General features: G+C 47.0%; 1 protein-coding gene across 6 annotated transcripts in view; it reads right to left on the bottom strand.

The window, feature by feature from the left end:
* Positions 1-22,509, bottom strand: part of KIF21B (kinesin family member 21B) — a 714,596-nt gene that overhangs the window by 314,690 nt on the left and 377,397 nt on the right. For all 6 annotated transcript variants that reach the window (XM_083173198.1, XM_083173196.1, XM_083173200.1 and 3 more), the window contains one exon: positions 8,496-8,597. In XM_083173198.1, coding sequence (XP_083029324.1) covers positions 8,496-8,597 — 102 coding nt within the window. The remainder of the gene's footprint in view (positions 1-8,495; positions 8,598-22,509) is intronic.

Here is a 22,509-nt window from a genome sequence, read left to right as displayed (position 1 = left end):
TCTCTGTTTGTATTGTGGGGGTCAGGGTCATCGTGCGGTGGTCTGCCCGTTAAAGGCGGGAAAAGACAGGGCCTAAGTGTTTTTGGGGAAACTCACTTGGGCCTATCCTGTTTTTCTCCCCTAGACTCGATTCTCATTCAGGTTTCTCTCACCTGTAAAGACCGCACCGTCAGTACCACTGCCTTTGTTGATTGCGGCGCAGCCGGCAATTTTATTGACAGGGGTCTGGTTCATTCACTGGGGCTCGAGCCCATTCCTTTGGTCAATGCTTTGTCGGTTTGCAGCCTAGATGGGCAGTCACTCTCCAACGGCAGTGTTACTGCTTGCACTCCTTCTCTTCAGCTGTCGGTGGGGGCTCTTCATTCTGAAGAGATTTCATTCTTTTTGTTCCACTGTCCACTCACACCACTCGTCCTGGGGTTACCATGGCTTAGAAAGCACAATCCCAGTATTGATTGGACCACTGGGGAAATCACACGGTGGGGCTCCTCCTGTTCAGATCATTGTCTCTCTCTTCCTCTTCGTCTTGTCCTTCCCGTTTTTTCTTCCCTACCTTTACCCCACAGAGACTTTGCCGATGTGTTCTCCAAAAAAGAAGCTGATACGTTGCCCCCTCACCGCCCTTTTGATTGTGCCATAGACCTCGTCCCCGACGCCAGATTGCCCAAGGGACGTCTATATGCCCTTTCAGCACCTGAATCCCAGGCCATGGATTCATACATAAGTGAGAGTCTTGAAAAAGGGTTCATTTGTCCATCTAAGTCTCCCGTGGGCGCAGGGTTTTTTTTTGTAGAAAAAAAGGACGGATCGTTGCGTCCATGTATCGATTATCGGGCCTTGAACAAAATTACCATAAAAAATTCTTACCCGTTACCACTCATATCTGTTTTATTCGACCAAATCCGAGAGGCGAGAGTTTTTTCCAAGATCGACCTCAGAGGAGCATATAACCTCATTAGGATTAAGAAAGGAGATGAGTGGAAGACTGCCTTTAATACGCACTCGGGTCACTACGAATATCTTGTAATGCTGTTTGGCTTGGCCAATGCTCCTGCGGTATTTCAGGATTTTATCAATGAGGTCCTCCGTCCTTACCTGGGGTTATTTGCTGTTGTATACTTAGACGACATTTTGATTTTTTCTAAGTCACTTTCGGAGCATAGGCAACATGTCCGCATGATTCTTCAGAAGTTGCGTGAGAATCAACTATACGCTAAACTCGAAAAGTGCGAATTCGAAATTTCTCTAGTCTCTTTTCTGGGCTATGTCATTTCTCCCAAGGGCTTTTCTATGGACCCCAGTAAGGTTCAGGCCATCATGTCCTGGGCTCGTCCTACTAACCTCAAGGCGATCCAAAGATTTTTAGGATTCTCTAATTATTATCGGAGATTCATCCGTTCTTTTTCTGACATTGTCGCCCCCATTGTTGAGTTGACTCGCAAAGGAGCCAATCCGGAAGTTTGGTCCCCACAGGCCATCGAATCTTTTCATAAATTGAAAAAAGCTTTTTGTTCAGCTGCCGTCTTACATCACCCTGACCCCAGAAATCCTTTTCTTGTGGAGGTTGATGCCTCAGATGTAGGGGCCGGAGCTGTCCTTTCCCAGAAGGACATTCATGATCAGAAGATTCATCCTTGCGCCTTCTTCTCCCGTAAGTTCTCCACAGCCGAAAAGAACTATGATGTTGGGAATCGGGAATTGTTGGCCATTAAGTGGGCTTTCGAGGAATGGCGTCATTGGCTTGAAGGGGCCAAACACGTAATCACCATAATCACCGACCACAAAAACTTAGCCTACATTGAGTCGGCCAAACGGCTAAATCCACGACAAGCTCGATGGGCATTGTTTTTTACCAGGTTCCAGTTTATCATTACATTCAGACCTGGGCCCAAGAATATCAAGGCCGATGCCCTATCTCGTAGTTTTCAGACTTGTCAGAGTGCTGAACTGGAAGATGCACCCATTGTCCCGTCCTCTGTCATTTTTGCAGGTCTCACTCAGGATTTGGCCTCCCGTGTTCTGGCTTCTCAGCCTTCAGCCCCGCAGGGGACTCCTCTTGATCGCCTGTTTGTCCCTAGACATCTCAGAGAGTTGGTCCTCAAGGACTTTCATTCCAGTAGGGTCACGGGACATACTGGCGTTACTAAGACCCTGCTGGAACACTTGTCCAGAGCGGTTTGGTGGCCCACCATGAAACAAGACGTTTCTCTTTTTATCTCTTCTTGTCCTGTTTGTGCTCGGCATAAGTCTTCCAGATTATCGCCAGTGGGTACTCTCTTGCCATTATCCATTCCAGAAAGGCCATGGTCCCATATTTCTATGGACTTTATTGTCGACCTGCCTCCGTCTTCCCGCTTCACCACCATTTGGGTCACCGTTGACCGCTTTAGCAAGATGGCACATTTTATACCTTTGCGTAAACTTCCCACAGCCAAAGAATTGGCACAGCTCTTTATCACTCATGTTTTCAGACTTCACGGCCTTCCCTTGGATATTGTTTCGGACAGGGGCTCTCAGTTTGTAGCCAGGTTCTGGAGAAGTTTTTGTTCTGGGTTGTGTATACAGGTCAGTCTTTCTTCTGGATATCACCCACAGTCCAACGGACAGACCGAAAGGGTCAATCAGGCCTTGGAGCAATATTTGCGCTGTTTTGTCTCCAAATGTCAGAGCAATTGGGCTGAGCTGGTACCTTTGGCCGAGTTTGCTTACAATAACTCCTACCACGTGGCTTCCAAGAGTTCACCGTTTTTGTGCAATTTCGGGTTCCATCCCAAGTGCAATTCCTTTTTTGTTTCCAGGGAGTCTTCTCGGTCGCCCCTCTCCACGGTATCCCTCCTTAGGAGGTCATGGCGCAAGGTACACTTAGCTCTGAGACAGTCTTCTGCACGGTCTAAAGTTTTCTTTGACAGGCATAGGAGACCTTGTGTATTCCGAGTGGGGCAAAAAGTGTGGTTGTCAACCCGCCACATCAAGCTTCGCCAGAGATGCCCTAAATTGGGACCTAGGTTCATCGGTCCATTCCGGATCACTGCTCAGATTAACCCGGTGGCATTTAGGTTGCAGCTTCCCAGAGCGCTGCGAATCAATAATGTCTTTCACTGTTCCCTTCTCAAACCAGTCTCGATGACTTCTCAATCAGGGCCCACTCAGAAGCGTAAACCAGTCCTCGTTCAAGGGCATAAGGAATTCATAGTGGAACAGATATTAGACTCCAAGGTCGTTCGGGGTCAACTCAAATTTTTGGTCCACTGGAAGGGTTTCGGAGAAGAGGAAAGGTCTTGGGTACCTGAGCGATTTTTACATGCACCCAGGCTCAAAGCAGAGTTTTTTAAAACTTTCCCGTTCAAACCCGGGTCTAAGGGTTCGGTGACCCCTCCTCAAGGGGGGGGTACTGTTAGGAGCTGCACGGGCAGCACCTGCGCTCGCCCGGCAGCCTCCTCTGTAGTCCCGGTGGTTGCTGCGTTGCCAGGACGCCGTCGCGTCATCAGCCGGATACTTCCGGCAGACGGGCGCCCGGCAACTAGGAGACAACCCCTTCCTCCCCTGCCGCAGCGGTTGCCTAGGCGACGGGGGACGCCTGGCGGCCGCAGGGAGGAAGGGGTGTACGTGACGCCGCACGCCACGTCAGCTTAGCGCTCTGGCGCGCTATTTAAACTGCTGCACCAGTACACTCAGATGCCGGCTATAGCTTTGGAGTTCGTGTCTCTGAGTGTTTCCGGTTCCAGATCCTTGCACAGCGTTATTCCTGTCTCTGGTGGACTTGTCCTACCTGCCTCCTGGATCCTTGTTCCCTTCTGGTCGCAGTTCCCTTCGTTCTCAGATAAGTTGGGAGTCTTTTCCACTCCCTGTCTCTCTTTGCTTGTCATTCCTTTATTGTACCATCATTCTGTGTATTGTTACACCTGTCAGCGTTTATAGTATTGTGTCATCATTCTGTGTATTGTTACACCGGTCAGCATTTATAGTATTGTGTCATCATTCTGTGTATTGTTACACCTGTCAGCGTTTATAGTACTGTGTCATCATTCTGTGTATTGTTACACCTGTCAGTATTTCTTATTTGGTCCATCCTGTGTATTGTTACACCCGGCAGTTTGGGTTATTGGATCAGCTATTGTGTATTGTTACACCTCTAGGCTACAGCATTTGCCGAGGGAGTTCCAGCTTAGAGTGTTATCCACTGACACCCTCCTCCATAGGGCAGGGGTAGTTCTCGCCTCTGGTTTTCTTAGATAGTGTTCCCCTTGTTTTCCTCTGGCCTTGGCGGCTGCGTTGTCACTAGTAAGACCAGGTGGCATCGGGGTGGGAGCCTGACTAACGGGCTCCCACGAACGCGGCTATTATTGGTGAAGGTTAGCTTAGCACGCACCCGCCAACTCCAATAGGTGACAACGGAGTTAGGGTTGGCGAGATCTCCCGTGTCCCTAACATACTGGCTCAATTCCCCAGCATAAAGGTACATAGAGATGTGTGTTAAACAACGCAGGAGTGTCTGTACAGTATAATGTAGCAGAGCAGTGCCCACCTGTTCTTTATAAAGTTAGTGTAGCACATTCACACTTCCTATAGTTATATTGTTGCACCAATAACAACTTATATTTACTGCTGGAGAGAGTCAACACCGGTGTCACCCAGTGTCAGTCTGTCACATGTAGTATAGATCTGTGTTGCCCCTTTAAGTCACTTGGAGGTCTTGGAAAGTTGGTGGGCTGCTCCAATGATTACCATAATAAAATATAGCGTATTTAACATATACTTTATGAAGATATCACGTTGTGTGGCGTTTCATGCATGAACTAGGGTCTTTTGCAGGACAGTCAACATAAATGTCGACCAGTATCAGATTTATCACATATGATGTGAGACTGAACTGCCCCTTTAATTCTATCCACGATCCCCACGAGATTGTAGGGCTGCCCCAAGAGTTTGTGACTCGATAAGGTTTTTATATACTTATGCGGCTATTCTTAAGTATCATCTGCTGTACGGAAGAACCTGATACAGCGCTGCTGGTGTGCTTTCTGTATCATGTCAACCGGTCAACACGCAAGTCAGTCCATGTTGACTCCTCGACGTAGTTGCATGAGGAAATCCCCTGTGCTTACTTTATAAAAAGGGTCACAGCAGGTCGCTAGGTTGCTTGTGCAATTGCCGTAATGGAAATGTAATCAATTTGGCAACAATATACGTGGCTTCTCTTTGAAAAAATGTCAGAAAGTATATTGCATCACGTGGTGCTAAATTAATGATTTGACAAAGAAAGTCTATGTTCAGTATAGTGCTGCACGTATGTGTGGGTACTAGCTATACTTTATAGTGCAAGAGGGCGGTATTAGATAGCCAGTGTCAATTTGGCAACAATATATGCGACTTCTCTTTGAAAAAGTGTCAGAAAGTATATTGCATCGCCTGTTGCTAAATAAATGGTTTGACAAAGAAAGCCTACTGTATGTTCAATATAGTGCTGCACATACGTGTGGGTGCTAGCTATACTTTATAGTACAAGAGGGCGGTATTAAATAGTCAGTGTCTGTCTTGTCCAGCACTTATAAAGATAGAATGTCGACTGTCATGTCGATAATGTATTCACAGAGTCAGGGTCAGTATTATATGAACCCCTCGTACAGAGGATCAGCACTATCCGCGTAGATCAGTGGTGATCTCTCCGCCGGGTGCCAGGGATAAGTGTTAAGGCATTCGGGTACATTAGTTATAAAGTTGCAATGTAGTTAATATAGCCAAACATTAATTGTTCCCTGAGTTCATATTAACATCCTATATGATGCCCCTATTTCTGTATTCAGCGGCAAATGCCAGGAAGTAGGCGTTTAAGTGTATCCGCCCCCAGCAAACTGACCGCACGTAACAGGGTGCTATCACTGGCTCAATTATATTAAAGACATAAGACACTGGTAGTAGTAGTCACTCTATTGCGTTGTACCACACAAACTCCATGTCCCATACTACTGGGGTTCCTGTAAGTTCCATTTACAGGAACCCCAGTAGTATGGGACATGGAGTATGGGACATAGGCTTTCTTTGTCAAACCATTTATTTAGCAACAGGCGATGCAATATACTTTCTGACACTTTTTCAAAGAGAAGTCGCATATATTGTTGTCAAATTGACACTGACTATCTAATACCGCCCTCTTGCACTATAAAGTATAGCTAGTACCCACACATACGTGCAGCACTATACTGAACATAGACTTTCTTTGTCAAATCATCTATTTAGCACCACGTGATGCAATATACTTTCTGACATTTTTTCAAAGAGAAGCCACGTATATTGTTGCCAAATTGATTACATTTCCATTACGGCAATTGCACAAGCAACATAGCGACCTGCTGGGACCCTTTTGATAAAGTAAGCAAAGGGGGTTTCCTCATGCAACTACGTTGAGGAGTCAACATGGACTGACTTGCGTGTTGACCGGTTGACATGATACAGAAAGCACACCAGCAGCGCTGTATCAGGTTCTTCCGTACAGCAGATGATACTTAAGAACAGCCGCATAAGTATATAAAAACCTTATCGAGTCACAAACTCTTGGGGCAGCCCAACAATCTCGTGGGGATCGTGGATAGAATTAAAGGGGCAGTTCAGTCTCACATCATATGTGATAAATCTGATACTGATCGACATTTTTGTTGACTGTCCTGCAAAAGACCCTAGTTCATGCATGAAACGCTACACAACGTGATATCCCCATAAAGTATATGTTAAATACGCTATATTTTATTATGTAATCATTGGAGCAGCCCACCAACTTTCCGAGACCTCCAAGTGACTTAAAGAGGCAACACAGATCTATACTACATGTGACAGACTGACACTGGGTGACACCGGTGTTGACTCTCTCCAGCAGTAAATATAAGTTGTTATTGTGCAACAATATAACTATAGGAAGTGTGAATGTGCTACACTAACTTTATAAAGAACAGGTGGGCACTGCTCTGCTACATTATACTGTACAGACACTCCTGCGTTGTTTAACACACATCTCTATGTACCTTTATGCTGGGGAATTGAGCCAGTAGGCATAAACAAATATATATAGTACTATAATTGTCGGCAATCAATTCCTGTATACAGCTATATCGAAACAGTCTTTAATTGTGCGAATTTAGTGAGCCACCGTTTTTTAAACACACCATTTATGCTGTCCTGTCTGTGTTTTTTTATATTTCGCTATCTTAAATTATATCAATAAAAGTTAGTTTTTATTTGTTTGAGTCAATTAGGCAGCAGGACGGAGAAAAATACAGTAAGTGAGGATCAAACTCACAAATAAAAAATATTTCTGCTGTTTCCTGAGGTGTCCCCCTGTATAATAAAAATGTCATGACACCACAGGCTGCTCCCCTGTATAATAAAAAAGTAATGCCATGACACCACAGGCTGCTCCCTCTGTATAATAATAATGCCACAACACCACAGGCTGCCCCCCTGTATAATAATAATGCCATGACACCACAGGCTGGGTGACAGTGTCCTGTCTTTTACACAATGGAGCAGCCTGTGGTATCCTGTTTTTTTTTTCCTGCAAGGATGCAGCCTGTGGTGCCGTTTTCTTTATGCAAGACTCAGAGCAGCCTGTGGTGTCCTGTTATTATACAGGGGGAGCAGCCTGTGGTGTCCTGTTTTTATACAGGGGGAGCAGCCTGTGGTGTCGTTATCTTTTTTTTATTAATACATATATTTTGAATGAATGTGGTGTCCTGTTTTTTTTTCCCGCAAGGATGCAGCATGTGGTGCCGTTTTCTTTATGCAAGACTCAGAGCAGCCTGTGGTGTCCTGTTATTATACAAGGCAGCAGTCTGTGGTGTCCTGTTATTATACAGGGGGAGCAGCCTGTGGTGTCCTGTTTTTATACAGGGGGAGCAGCCTGTGGTGTCGTTATCTTTTTTTTTATTAATACATATATTTTGAATGAAAAACCTCCATTTTAATGATGCGCTGTTACTTATGGGCCAGTGCTCTGGACTTGCCCCCCAGGCTAAAAGTTGCCAGCCAGCCCCTGGAGGTGGTGGTGTCCTGCTGAGTTTCATGTTAATGGTATGTACGTATGCTGTGTGCATGTACATGTATATGTATGCATGTATGTATGTATGCATGCTGCGTGCATGTATACCGTGTGAGTCTGTGAATATTTTGTGCATCTTTATTGTGTTTGCATGTATGTAGCGTGTGCATGTATACTGTGTGTTTATGTATGCTGTGTGCATATACTGTATAGTGTGTGTGTGTGAAAAATAAATAAATATATATATATACTGTATATATGCTTTGCGCATGTTTATTGTGTTTGCATGTATTTAGTGTGTGCATGTATACTGTGCTCATGTATACTCTGTGTGAGTATGTATGCTGTGTGCATGTATACTGTGTGTGTCTATGCTGTGTACATGTATGTGTGTATATATATATATATATTAAGAACAACAATATATGGAATAGATTCTGCTACTGTAAATTTCAATACATAATACCTTCTCTATGGATGCACGTAGGAAGTTGTCAAGCAGATGACGTGCTTCTGTCAATGAACAGGAACTTATGACAACTGACGTGTCTGTTGAGTCCAGATCCTCCTAAAAAAAAGATGCAATCAATATACAAGTAAAATATTAACAGTTGTTTCTTCATATTTTTTGTGAATTATGAGACACTGGAACTAAAAAGGTTAGAGAATGATCTCATTTGAACAGTGGCGTAAGTTTGTCCCAGTTGCCCGGAGGCAAGATGAATATTGGTGCCCCCCCCCCCCCCACACACACGCACACAACATTATTCAAAATATAGTCTGTTATGAAATATATATTATATACTCTATGTATAAACAGAAAGAGAGGGAGAACACACATATATTTCAGAACTCAGCCACAGAAGCGATTTTGATGGCTTTCAATTAATGGATTTAAACTGGCAGTGGTGGAGAGGTGCCCCCTTAAGAGCAGGAGCCCGGCGGCAGATGACTCCATTGCCTCCCAGAGTTCTGCCTCTGCATTTGAAGAAGAAACCATCTGTACAGTTTTAGAATACATTATATTATATAGCCCTTTCACACTTATAACCCAGGTCCTACTCGGGCTATTGAATACTGTTTTAAACTGCATCCTGTGACTTGAAACTGCGTCATACTGTAAGACTAGACTTGGGTTATTTCCAGGACACCCCTTTACCATGCTTGGATATAACATCATCACCAAGAGTCAGGGATTTGTCTATCTGCATATTTTTAGAGTGACCCAGGTAACCAAAGGTTGCACAGTTCACATCACAAGCTACCCAGTTTGGTCCTATATAATACAACCCTGGATGACCATTTTACACCAGGTTGCACAACAATATCCCCAGTTAGAGGCTCAGTGTTTCACCTTTCTGAAACACCTTTCTAAAGAAGTCCATAGGACACAAAAATGTATGTTAAGAGTTAAACAAAATAAGACAATTATTTTTTAATAAGGCACAACAATATGGCCTAACATTATGTACTATAAAAATATTAGGCTGTTATACAGTAGCAGTAAATACGAATGTCAATATATATATATATATATATATATATATATATATATATATATATATATATATGCAATATGAAGTTTTTAAGGATAAAAATAGCATTTATAAAGTGTTTAATTGCAATGTTTACATATAGGGTATTTGATATTTTAATTTGCAGTCTGGCTCCATATAAACATACCTGTATGAATTATACTATGTTTTTTAATGGGTGAATCAATTAATTAGGCTAATGAACCCTGGAGAACTCGGGGTATAAATAGGAATCCAGAGCCCTAAGCAGCATACCTTGATAAAGCTGTCGATTAGCCCAGTGAAACGCATTGGTGTTTCTTCCTGATTCCTGACTACCATCATTGGACCCACCTGCTTATTTCTCTGCCCACCTGGACCCCACAAGAATTGGATGTCTTTGGCTAAATTCACCTGGGACTATTGGATACAACTGGCTGTGAGGTTGTAGGAGAGCTACAGTCATCTAAAAGCCACTCCCTCATACAGCTTCCAGGATACTATTGCTGTGTTGCCGTGTGGACTCCATCAAAGATTGGGACTGCTGCTAATGTGGACAGTGCAGGTTATATACACAGTGGTTCACCTTTAATCTTGACAGGATCAGGAAACCCTTGTTGCAATTTCAATGGTGATATTTATAATTTGTTTCATTAAAATTATTTGTTTTTATCTAATTGATGCACCCTCTCAATTTAACCACTGCTATAATTTCTTTGTTTATTCTGTACCCTCAGGGGATTGAACATCCCCTACACAGCAGCTGCTTTAAAGGAAGCGACTTGTGAACCCAGTGCTCTAGTATTTTTCAACCAAGTGTTGAGATTACTTTTTTCTCTTAAGAGTTAATGCTTTGGCTGGGGGAACTTGTATAACAAGTTTCCTCCAGCTATTGCTTTAGCCTGCTGACTGTTTGGGCCTAGTGTTGGTTGTCAAAATACAGGGGACTCCTATTCATTTTGTCCCCTATATTTTGGGAACCAGGGACCAGCCCATGAGCCCAGTGCTGTTTTTTTTGTTCGAGTAACGAAATGCCAACACTTGACATGGAGTGAATTAAACATCCACATCTGCGTGTCACACTGAGAGGTATGTGACTCGGAGAGCCAATAAGGACATAGGTCTGGCAGTGGTGACTGATTGATAATAGCAGGAAGGGGAGGAGATTTCCTCTTCTTCCTGCAGAATTCAGTGGAGAAAGTCGAAGTTTGGAGCTCTTGCTTTGTGAAGTAATTTTGCACCCAGCGCGCCCTGTACCCCGCTACTGTGCCAGGTATGTCAGCTAGTGCCCCCTCACCGCGGCCCAGACGGTCGGCCCGTCCACCTGCGCGCTTCGCGGAGGACGGTGGCCTGGATGCGTCTGACGCGCTCCCTGGGCTGTCTCCCCCTGCCCGCACGCACTCACCCGCTGCTCCACGCCGACGTGCCCGGGGGTCCTCTAGAGCTGGCGCAGGTTCTCCGCCTGCGTCGGCGGGTCGATCCGCCGCGCGGCCGGCTGCTGGGAGACGCGCGGGTGTGATGTGTGGCAGGGGTGCGTCATCCAGGGGCGCCGCGTCGGGCGCAGCTCGGGGCGGCAGGTCTGGGAGAGGTGCGAGGGGGTCCAGGACGGTTTCGGCGGGTGTCAGGAGAGCTGCGCGGGGTGGCGCTCAGGCTGCAGCGCAGGCCCCGTCCCCATCACACCAGCATGTCAGTTCCGGCTCTGACAGAAAGTCAGGACGTGGCCGAGCACATGCGGGCGACGCGCGGGGGGATAGAGTAGAGTCAGCCAGTAGGTCAGGGTCCCCGCGGGAGGCATATAGGGGACGGCAGCGCAGTGATGGAGTTTCTCCCAGACGTAGGTCGGGTTATGTGCCCACTTATGCCCGGGCGCCTGAGTCCATCGGGGGCTGGGGCTACCTGGGGGCGGCTAGGGACGATGGTGGGAGGCATGGGGCCCGTCGCCACGGGGGCTGCACCGGATCCTCTTCGGGGTCCGGGGCGGGTTCCAGGGTAAGGTCTCATGCTCCGGCCTTTGATCCATCCGCACTCTCGGCAGCTTTGTCCTCAATGGCGGGTGCCCTGGCACCCCTGGCGGGTGGCCGGCCGGCGCGTACTGGGGGACACGGTTCTGCACGGCGCAGGTCCTCCGGAGCCCTCACGGATCCCAGGCCTGGCTGCTCTCGGCAGCGGCGAGCAAGGAGGGATAGGGGGCATGCCGTTGGCAGGTCTGCTACACCCCTGAATTCCGCCGCGGGGCGAAGACGGCCCCATAGTGGGAGGCACAGGGCTGCGGCTTCTCCACCGCCAGAGTATGACGATGGCGGGTTGCCTACGGGCGAGCAGTACGGGTCCGGCTCAGGTTCGGATGATCCAGATGTCCTCTTCGGAGTACGGTTCAGGGTCCGATAGGGGGAGTTCCTCTTCGGGGGGCTCCCGAGATAGCCACTCTTCCACTTCCTCCTCCTCATCCGCTGGGGGGTCTGATGTAGGTAGCGCAGCGAAGGCTCGCAAGAGGGCGGCCAAATATGCTAAGAGGGAGGCTGGAAGACGCGCTCGCCACGTTAAGCGTAGGAAGGTTGCCTCCCTGTCCCGGAGGGAAAGGAAGAGGAGGAATCAGCCCGGGGTGGTACACTGCGACTATACCGCAGTTTTGAGGGGGCTGAGGGAGAGTTGTAGACGTAAGATCGAGAAAGGGGATTACGTGGATGTGTTCAGCCTGACCGAGGACACCAAGAAGGCCTTTAAGGCAGCCAAGGATAAGGGCGGCATAGGCTCTGATTCTTATAGGTCGTACGACAACTGGCTGGCAGGTTTTTGTGTTTTTGCGGCCTGCTATCTGGAAGATCGGCCGGATGAGCACATTAACGTAATACGCTACATTCACATGATACATGAAATGGCGTACGGGGGCTATGCTTGGCGCACGTACGACGAGCAGTTTAGGCGTAAGCAGGATTGCCTGCATATCCTAGACCTGGGCTGTAAGGACGTTGAGGTTTGGATGGAGGTGGCTCGCGTGCATTTAGACCCGATAGAGGCCGCAGCAGCCGCTCCTCCCTCCACGTCGGCTTCCCTCCTGCAGCAGCGGCCGGCGGCGGAGTTTTCTACCGCCCGCCACTTCCCTGGAGCGGGCAAGCCGGGGCCGCTAAGGGCAAGTGCTTTGCCTTCAATAATTCCACCTGTCAGCTGGGTTCCCGGTGCAAGTATAAACACCTGTGCATCAATTGCTCGGGGAACCACCCTGCTGCCACCTGCTTTCGAGGGTCCCGCCCCTCCAGAGGGGCGGGCGCTGGCACTGCCGCCAAGCCTGCCGGAGGTGGGGGCGCTCGATAGGGCGGCTACACCGGTGCGGGTGGAGGCCATGGCCGAATGGCTCCGCTCGTACCCGAACAGGGAAGCGGCCGCTTTCCTGCGGGATGGTTTTAGCGTAGGTTTTCGCCTTCCTGTAGTGGGGGAGGTGCAAGGGGGTGCTTTCAGGAATTTGCAATCTGCTAGAGCGCTGCCCTCCGAGTTGTGGGAGGTGATGAAGGAGGTACAGCTTGGATGCATGGTTGGTCCTTTAGCCACGCCCCCTCTGGCGAACTTGGTCATATCGCCGGTGGGGGTGGTGCCGAAGAAGGTCCCTGGGAAATTCCGACTCATCCAACATCTCTCTTACCCCACAGGGCTCTCTGTTAATGACGCCATTCCTGCCGAGCGTTGCTCAGTGACTTATCAGTCATTTGATGATGCTTTGGCGATGGTCCGGTCGTTTGGACGGGGGGCTCTCATGGCTAAGGTGGATGTGGAGTCGGCTTTCCGTTTGCTCCCGCTGCATCCCGATGCTTTTAGGTACATGGGCTTCCGCATAGGTGACGAATATTTCATCGACAAGTGCTTGCCGATGGGGTGTTCAGTATCCTGTGCATTTTTTGAAAAGTTCAGTACCTTTTTGCATTGGTGCGTGGAGCAGTCCTCGGGGGAGAGCGGGCTCGCTCACTACCTCGATGACTTCTTATGTGTCGGTCCGGCCAGCTCTGACCGTTGTGTTCGCCTGCTGTCCTCCTTGCAGTCCCTTTTCCAACAATTCGGGGTGCCTATTGCCGATGACAAGACTGAGGGCCCGGTTACCCGTTTGTCTTTTCTGGGGATCCAGATTGATACGGTAGAGGGTCTTTGCAGCTTGACGGCCGACAAAGTCGCTAAGTTGCGTGAGGGAGTCGAGCTGTGTAGGTCCAGGAATAAGATCACCCTGCGACAGGCTCAATCAGTTTTGGGACAGCTGAACTTCGCTTGCAAGGTGATCCCCATGGGGAGGTTGTTTTGCAGGAAGTTTGAGAGGGCCACTGCCGGGGTTAGCAAGCCTCACCACCTCATCCGCCTGTCCGCCGAGACTAGGCGTGACCTGGCTGTGTGGGCTTCCTTTTTAGAGGAGTTTAATGGGGTGCGTATCTGGCTGGCTCCCGCAGTGGCTAATAGTGAGCTGCAGCTGTTCACGGATGCTTCAGGCTCGGTGGGTTTTGGCTGCTTACTGGCCGGTCACTGGTGCGCTGAGAAGTGGCCGGGTGACTGGTTTGAAAGGTGTCTCACTAAGGACCTGTTGTTGCTCGAGCTTTTTCCCATTACGGTCGCAATGGAAATCTGGGGCTCACGCTTGGCAAATAGGAGTTTAGTGTTCTGGTGTGACAACTTTAGTGCTGTGCATGCGATTAACCATCAGAAGGCCAGGTCCCTATTAGTCTTGCGTCTGTTGGCGCAGCTTTCACTGCAGTGCTTGCGGCATAATATCCTGTTCAGGGCTCGCCACGTCCCTGGTGTTGAGAATGAAGTCGCCGATTCCCTCTCCCATTTCCAATGGCAACGTTTTCGGGAGCTTGTTCCTCAGGCTGATGATGTCGGGGTGCCCTGCCCCTCTTATGTTTGGCAGGTGATCGGGTCAGACTGGAGGGGTTAGCAGAATCCTCATTGGCCCCTGCCACCCTTAGGAACTATCGGGCGGCCTGGACAGAATGGGAAGCGTTCGCGGGAGGGGCAGCTCAGTCAGGTAGGCGTGGGCAGCGTCTTTTGCTGTCTTTTTTGTGGTCATTGTATTGCACGGGTAGATCCAGAGCAGTGGCTGCGCGTTATTTGGCTGGGATATGTCACACCAGGGGACTCAGTCGACAAGACTGAGACCTCTGGTGGGGACCTGGACCGGTACCTGAACCGGGGAGGTTGGAGAGGACCCTTGCGCATGGAGTGCGCGACAGTGCACCCAGAGCCAATAAGCAGTCAGAGGTAAAAATACAACCGGAGTTTATTTGCAGATGGTTGTAGTATAAACAGACAGTAAAGTATGCAGGAGAAATAACAGAGTTCATGCAGATTGCAATACTTTACAGATGTGATGTGATGTGGGATCGATGGTGGAACATCGGATGTGAAGACTGTGGGTCCGGAATGACGGACGGAAGACTTGAGCTTGACTGTGGGTCCGGAATGACGGACGGAAGCTTGGCTTGGAGATCCGGAATATCGGACTATCGATGGTGATGTGGGAACATCGGATTCGGGTATCGGATATGGAAGGAAACTGTGGGTCCGGAATGACGGACGGGAGATGACTGTGGGTCCGGAATGACGGACGGAAGCAGGAGATCCGGAATATCGGACTAGCGATGAAACATCGATGGTGGATGATGCTGGAGCATCGGAAGGACCAGAGTCCCGGAGCTAGGCTTGGTCGCTGGGCTGAGAGGCAGGATCACAGGCGGTGGAATAACCTGGACTTCACAGGAGATGGAACAACCTGGAACACACTGCAGCATGGAAAACAACACCAGCAGAGAAATACACTTGCACGGAGACAAGGACAGCTGACCATACACTGGAGACAACTGAAGCACTAGCAATGGTTCTGAGAGCTCCCAGCATACTTATCCCCACTGGGTGGCCAGGATTGGCCGAGGAAGTATGACAGGGAGATCAGAACCAACAGGATTGGACAGCACAGACATGTGACTGGGAAGAACATGGCAGCCCCCATGTCTGCTATGGCGGGAAAGTGTGTTTGTGCACACCATGCTGGATACTGGGAGCAATGGCGGCGGACAGGTGGATTGCCGTGCACTGGGGACTGTCACTGGGAGACAGGACGCCGGCAGGGATGACGTCTGGACCGCAAGCTGAACCTGCGGAGGCACTTAGCCGGTAGGAAAGTCTGTCTGACAGCTCGGATCGTGACAGGATAGCCTTTTTTGCTAAGCTCAAAGGTTTGCCTGACTGTACGAGGTGTTTCCTGGTGGTTAAAGCTATGAAGGGCTGGGCACGCTTGTCTCCGGTTAGCCCTGATTGTCGTAGGCCCATCGATGCGTCACTGCTCCCGTCTTTATTGGATGCAGTGGGTCATTGCGCGGACTCCACTTTTGAGTCTCTTTTGTTTAGGTTGGCCTTTTCCATGGCGTTTCATGGGGCTTTTAGGATTTCTGAGTTAGTTTCCCCAGGTAAATCCCGCGAGGCAGTGCTTTTAGTATCAGATATTCGTTTAGATGCGGGGGCGTTGTGGTTCAGAATTAGGCGGTCTAAAACTGACCAGTCAGCTAGAGGCAGATGGTCTTCAGTGACACCGGTTGTCCCGGTCTCCATTTGCCCGGTGGCTTTAGCATCCCTGTATGCGGAGGTCAGGCCCGTTGACGGTTTACCAGTTTCGATGGATGCTGAGGCGCTGCCTTGAACGGTTGGGCCTTTCACCGAGGGAGTTTGGAACTCATTCCTTTCGGATTGGGGCTGCTACCTCGGCCGCAGCTGCTGGCTTGCCAGTTAATGACATCAAGGCGTTAGGCAGGTGGCGCTCTGCGAGCTATAGGAAGTATATTAGACCTCACCTCCTGCCCTGAAAGGTGCTTGTGCTCGTATGTCATGCCTATGCTTGTATGTTATGCCTGCCTGTGCCTGAATGCTCATTCTGTTCCCCTGCCCTATGTCCATCCTACTCGGGGGCTATCTACGCTCTGCCATTAGGCCAGCGTCCGGAGTTTTTTTGCTTTTTGCCTGACCTGACGGACTGAATCTGGCCCTCTAATTTGGTTATAGTTAATTATAGTCCCTCAGCAGGTCCAGTCGTTTTCCTCCGGCCGAGTACACCCGTCATTCCTTTACCTTCCAATACCCCTACCTCCCTTGTTTGTCTCTTTCCCATTGTCTCCCAGTATGGCTCCAATTGTGATTGGAGCATGTCTTATGGCACCTTAATTATTGTGCCTCAATTATGTATATATATGCAAAATTTTCTTTTTCTTTTTGGCAGATCCTCCTAATATGTAATAAGGCCTCACCGAGAATTCAATCTAATCCCCTCTTTTTTATATCTTCCTCAGGTCTGGGAACTGATAGGCAAAGGGTCTGGGTAGTCGGCCATTCCTTTGTATACTGGGCAGCTAGGTCAGTCTCTGCAGGTTAAGGTCCACCCTGTGCCTGCTCCCGGGAGGTTAGGTGGTTAGGTGTCCGGGGTATGTCTTGGAAGGACCTGCAGGCATTCCTGATGGAGAATGTCCGCCGCTACGGGTTGCCTGAAGTTTTGGCTATACATCTGGGTGACAATGACCTCGGGAAAATGTCCCAATTAGAGCTGCGGCACCTGATCTTGGATGATTTTGCTGCCATTAAATCAGCTTGGCCGTCTTGCACCATCGTTTGGTCCTATGTGATTCCTAGGCTTGCTTGGAGGGGTGCTAGGGACCCCAGGGGGATTGATGAAGCTCGGAAAAAGCTTAATGCGGCCGTTGCTCGTTGGGTGCTGGAGAATGGGGGGGGGCTGTAGTTCCTCATGCCATGATAAGATTTGGGCGTCAGCACCTATTTAGGCCGGATGGGGTTCACCTGGCGGGTGAGGGTTTGTTTATGTTTCTGGAGGGTCTGCTAGGTGTGTTAGATTTAGTTGTCTAGATGGTGGCGGGGGGTATTTTGGTTAAATCCCCCGCTTTGGCGGGAAAGAACATCAGTTTCATCAATTAGCTCACACCACAGGTTTTGTGGGCGTTTTGATGGCTTGTTTGCGGTGCACTCACCTCTCATTGGCTTAGGCCTTTTCGCTGTATCACCCGTGTCGGGGACAGCGTCCCCACCCGGCTGGGTGGGTAGTCAATGTGTGGGTAGAGTTGGATACCGCCTGTATTTTTGAGTTAGGCCAGTTACGTCAGAATTGGGGTGGAGTTACATTTGTGGCCGTTCTTTCTTGGCCACCATTAATTAATTAATTAAATCAAATTAATTAAATCAAATTAATTCAAACAAACAAATTAGCTTAAAAGTTGCTACAAATAAATCAGTTAACAATTTCTGCCAAACCTATGTCTCCGAGTCTTTATTTCAGGTTTAGTTACGTTAAGTTTACAAATGTTATGACATGCTTAAGGTACACATGAGATGTTGGGATGTTTAGAGTAACGAAATGCCAACACTTGACATGGAGTGAATTAAACATCCACATCTGCGTGTCACACTGAGAGGCATGTGACTCGGAGAGCCAATAAGGACATAGGTCTGGCAGTGGTGACTGATTGATAATAGCAGAAAGGGGAGGAGATTTCCTCTTCTTCCTGCAGAATTCCCCGCCCTCCCTTCCCTGTTGCTTATCGAGGGTGGTGGGTGTTAATCGAGTTAGCTGATAGGCGGGAAAGAACGGCAGTTTAATCAATTAGCTCACACCACAGGTTTTGTGGGCGTTTTGATGGCTTGTTTGCGGTGCACTCACCTCTCATTGGCTTAGGCCTTTTCGCTGTATCACCCGTGTCGGGGACAGCGTCCCCACCCGGCTGGGTGGGTAGTCAATGTGTAGGTAGAGTTGGATACCGCCTGTATTTTTGAGTTAGGCCAGTTACGTCAGAATTGGGGTGGAGTTACATTTGTGGCCGTTCTTTCTTGGCCACCATTAATTAAATCAAATTAATTAAATCAAATTAATTCAAACAAACAAATTAGCTTAAAAGTTGCTACAAATAAATCAGTTTCATAAACAATTTCTGCCAAACCTATGTCTCTGAGTTTTTATTTCAGGTTTAGTTACGTTAAGTTTACAAATGTTATGACATGCTTAAGGTACACATGAGATGTTGGGATGTTTAATCTTTAATCTTTATTTGATTTTCTCTGATACAAAATTCACATTTATCACATGTAAGTTTTACACATAACATAACATATACTTAACAAGTCACATAGTTCTGCTCCATCTTTAATACATTATTTTGTATTCCCCATAGATCAGGTCAGGTCTACATGAAGTAACACTACAAACAAACACTTACTCAGGCATACCCTGATGTAATATTGTACTTATTGAGGTGAAGGAGTTCTTAACTCTCTATTACTTCAGGGTTTACTATATCAGCATCCGGCTTTCCAGCCCACTTTTTTAGTGTTTGACTTTGTGCTATACAATTATCTTATAGTTATTATCCAATTTATTTATCCATGTTGTGAAATAAATATGTCATTATAGTACTTACTGTGCCAACTAATTATTTACTTTGTCTTGGCCTATTTCTATGTCTGTTTTTAATGACTATTAATTCTAAACTTATACTCTTGTGTTTAATCGATGTTTAATCAGTGTATATTAATATTTTCTTTATGAGGGGAGAATATCCAACGGTGCCAAATTTTATCATATTTAATTTTAGTGTTTTTACTAATATGTATTAGGGTGGCCAATCCCAGGATCGGCGGGATCCCGGGATTTGGCCCCAAAAAAGTCCAGGAGTATCTAATCCTGGGATTTTGGCTGTTCCTGACCCCGGCGTGCGGCCTGCGCAGCTTGATCATCATGCTGCGCAGGACACAACCCCTTCTCCTGCCTGCCCCTTCTCCTGGCCGCCCGCATGCCCCTTCTCCTGGCTTCCCGCCCCCCCCTCTTCTCCTGCACCTGCCCGCCCCTTCACCTGCGCCCACCTGCCTCTTCTATGGCTGCTGAGGAGGAGGTGCACATGCCCGGAGGCAACGTGCACCTCTGAACCCACTCCCGGCTGCCTGCCTGCTAATGAAAGTAAATGTGCGGGCCAGCCGGTGTGGGGGTGGGTATGGGTCACACGCCTGCAAATGCCTCGGGATTGGCATCCCTAATATTTATATATTTTTCTTACTTGGCAGTATAATTAACCAAAGCTTTCCAGGATCTAGGATCGGGGCCCTTACTTGCCATCCATGTTGTGGTAACCATTACTTTGGCCAGAGAGCACATGTTAGTGATATACATGTTTAAAATGCAACATTTCAATGTCAGAATAGCCCTGGGTATCCTTGCATCTACTATCATGTTTACACCTTTTTCCCAGAAAGCTGCTACCTTCTGGCATTCCAATAACAAATGTATGGAAGTGCCAGGGTGGGTCTTGCATTTGGGACACAATACGAGGCCCTCCCAGCAAATTTTACCATCCTTGTCATGGACATATACGATCTGTGGAGGATGTACAGATGTATACGTAAGGCATTTGTGGCTTTAGATACCGATGACATAGCCATAAACCATTCTTCCTCCCGTAAAGGCCCCAAATCCTGCACCCACTTCTCCCTTTCTGCCATCAGGCCGTCATTATATTTTGCCTTTCCTAGGCTTTAATATATCCTAGAAACTAGGTTTTTATTATCCCCCCTTTTTAATATTGTTTTGATCGGAGATTCTCCGAATGATGGTATGGAATTAGGAATTGAGCTTATAGAGCACTTTTCAACTGTAAATATCTAAAAAAGTGTGTACAAGGCAAAGCAAACTCCTCTTTTAGCTGAAGAAAAGTTTTCAGCCTGTCTGGCATATATATCTAGCTAAGAGTTTTACTTGTATTTCTTTTAATTCCCTAAAGGTCAGGAGGTTAGGAGGTCCTCGATTGGATGCTCAGGGTCGATATCTGTCATCTCCATGATTTTATTGGCTTCCTGACAAATTTTTATAGCTTGTATCACTAACGGGGGGGTCAAATGGCACAATGTGGGCCTGCAGGATCCTATTTTTAGGATTGCCGTCTGGTGTAATTTGGATTGCTAATGCCCGGGCTATACCGCTGTCTTGATCCTCCACCAGCCAGGCCCTTAATTGTGCCAGCTGAGTGGCAATATAGTATCTTCTAAAATCTGGTAGTCCAATGCTGCATATTCCCCTTTCCCTCATCAAATTGTTTATCTGGACCGTAGGGCGTGAATTATTCCAGATGAATGAGGATAGGATACTATTATTTTTCCTAAATAGTGATTTAGGGAGGTAGGATGGAGATTGTTATATTACATATAGACAGGGCTATTTTTCAGCAGGCTCCAGCAGCAACTGAGGCCCTTATTCTAGTTCACTCTTTCTGACAAAATATTTCTTAGATGGACAAAACCATGTGCACTCCAGGTGAGGCAGGTGTAAAACCCCACCCAAATCTAATTATCTCTTCACAAGTAACACCTGCCTCACCTGCAGTGCACATGGTTTTGTCCATCTAAGAAATATTTTGTCAGAAAAAGTGAACTAGAATAAGGGTCACAGTTCCTGCTGGAGCCTGCTGAAAAATAGCCCTGCATATAGAAGGAGAGCTATCATTTTTAATAAATTTACCCAGCCTGTCACTGTTAATGGCAGTTTCCGCCAGGATTAAAATTTTGTTTTCAAATTTTTTAGCAAGGCCTGGATATTTATTTGAATACTTTCCCTAGGGTCCAGAGAGACCCATATCTTGAGGTACTTGAAAGTAGTTACCCATTCCAAGGAAAGAGGGGGGAGCAGAGAACGATTAACTGTTTTTTTTCCATATGAAAGATATGGGATTTATTCCAATTAATTTTAAATCCTAAATAATCCCCACAATCTTCAATTAGCTTCAACACTATGGGGAGAGATATTACATAATCAGAATCCTCTTGCATTTTTGCCTTGCTTTAACAGTACTACTATTTTTGCCTCGGTCATTGAACTTGGTATAGCGCATTCCTCAAAACATTGTTTAAGGGTTTCGAAAAGCATAGGAGCAAGAACCTCTATGTACTTTTTAAATATCTCTGATGGAATCCCATCTAACCCAGGGGCCTTGCCCCCAGGGAGCTCTTTAATCGCAGTTCTAACTTCCTCCAGGCTCAGGGGGGCCTCAATTTCCAAACTGTATATCTCATCGAGAACTGGTAAATTAATTTAATTGATATAGTCCTGTATCTCGTTTGCATTATAAACATTTAAACAAGATGGGACACCCAAATCATTTGTCACATATAAAGAATGTAATAAACGTAGAAATACAATCAAGATGGCTAAATTAGAGACTGAACGTAACATAGCGGCAGATTGCAAATCTAATCCCCCAAAATTCTACAGTTATATAAACGGGAAATGGTTAAGGAAGGAAAATATTGGCCCACGAAAAAATAAGCAGGGTACCATGGTAATAGAAGGAAAAGAAAAGGCAGAATTATTCAATTAATTTTTTGCTTCGGTATTTACAAGGGAAGAATCTTCAGAAAATCTCCCACAGATTAAATGCTCGGGTTTTGATTGCTCCCAAACTGTATGTTTGAGTGAGGAAATAGTCAAAAATAGATTAAAGAACCTAAATAGTAACAAATCTGCTGGCCCGGACAAGATACACCCTAGGATACTAAAATAATTGAGTTCTGTCATAGCACTACTATTATATCTGATATTCGAGGAATCAATAAACTCAGGGATGGTACCAACGGACTGGCGCATAGCTAACGTGGTACCAATATGGAAGAAAGGTAGAAAAACTAACCCTGAAAATTATAGACCAGTCAGCCTTACATCCATTGTGGGGAAAATATTAGAAGGAATAATAAGAGATAGTATCCAAAATTTCTTAGAATAGGAGAAAGTGATAAGTGCTCAGCATGGGTTTGTTGAAAATAGATCATGTCAGACTAATTTAATTAGCTTCTATGAGGAAGTCAGCAGGGGGCTGGACTTACGGAAATCTGTTGATGTAATACTGCTTGACACATTGCCTCATAAAAGGTTATTAGTGATACTAGGTAATTTAGGGTTAA

The sequence above is a fragment of the Crinia signifera genome, chromosome 2 (assembly GCF_055691185.1).
Source record: "Crinia signifera chromosome 2, ASM5569118v1, whole genome shotgun sequence".
Classification (NCBI taxonomy): domain Eukaryota; kingdom Metazoa; phylum Chordata; class Amphibia; order Anura; family Myobatrachidae; genus Crinia; species Crinia signifera.
This window is presented reverse-complemented; position numbering and strand designations above follow the sequence as displayed.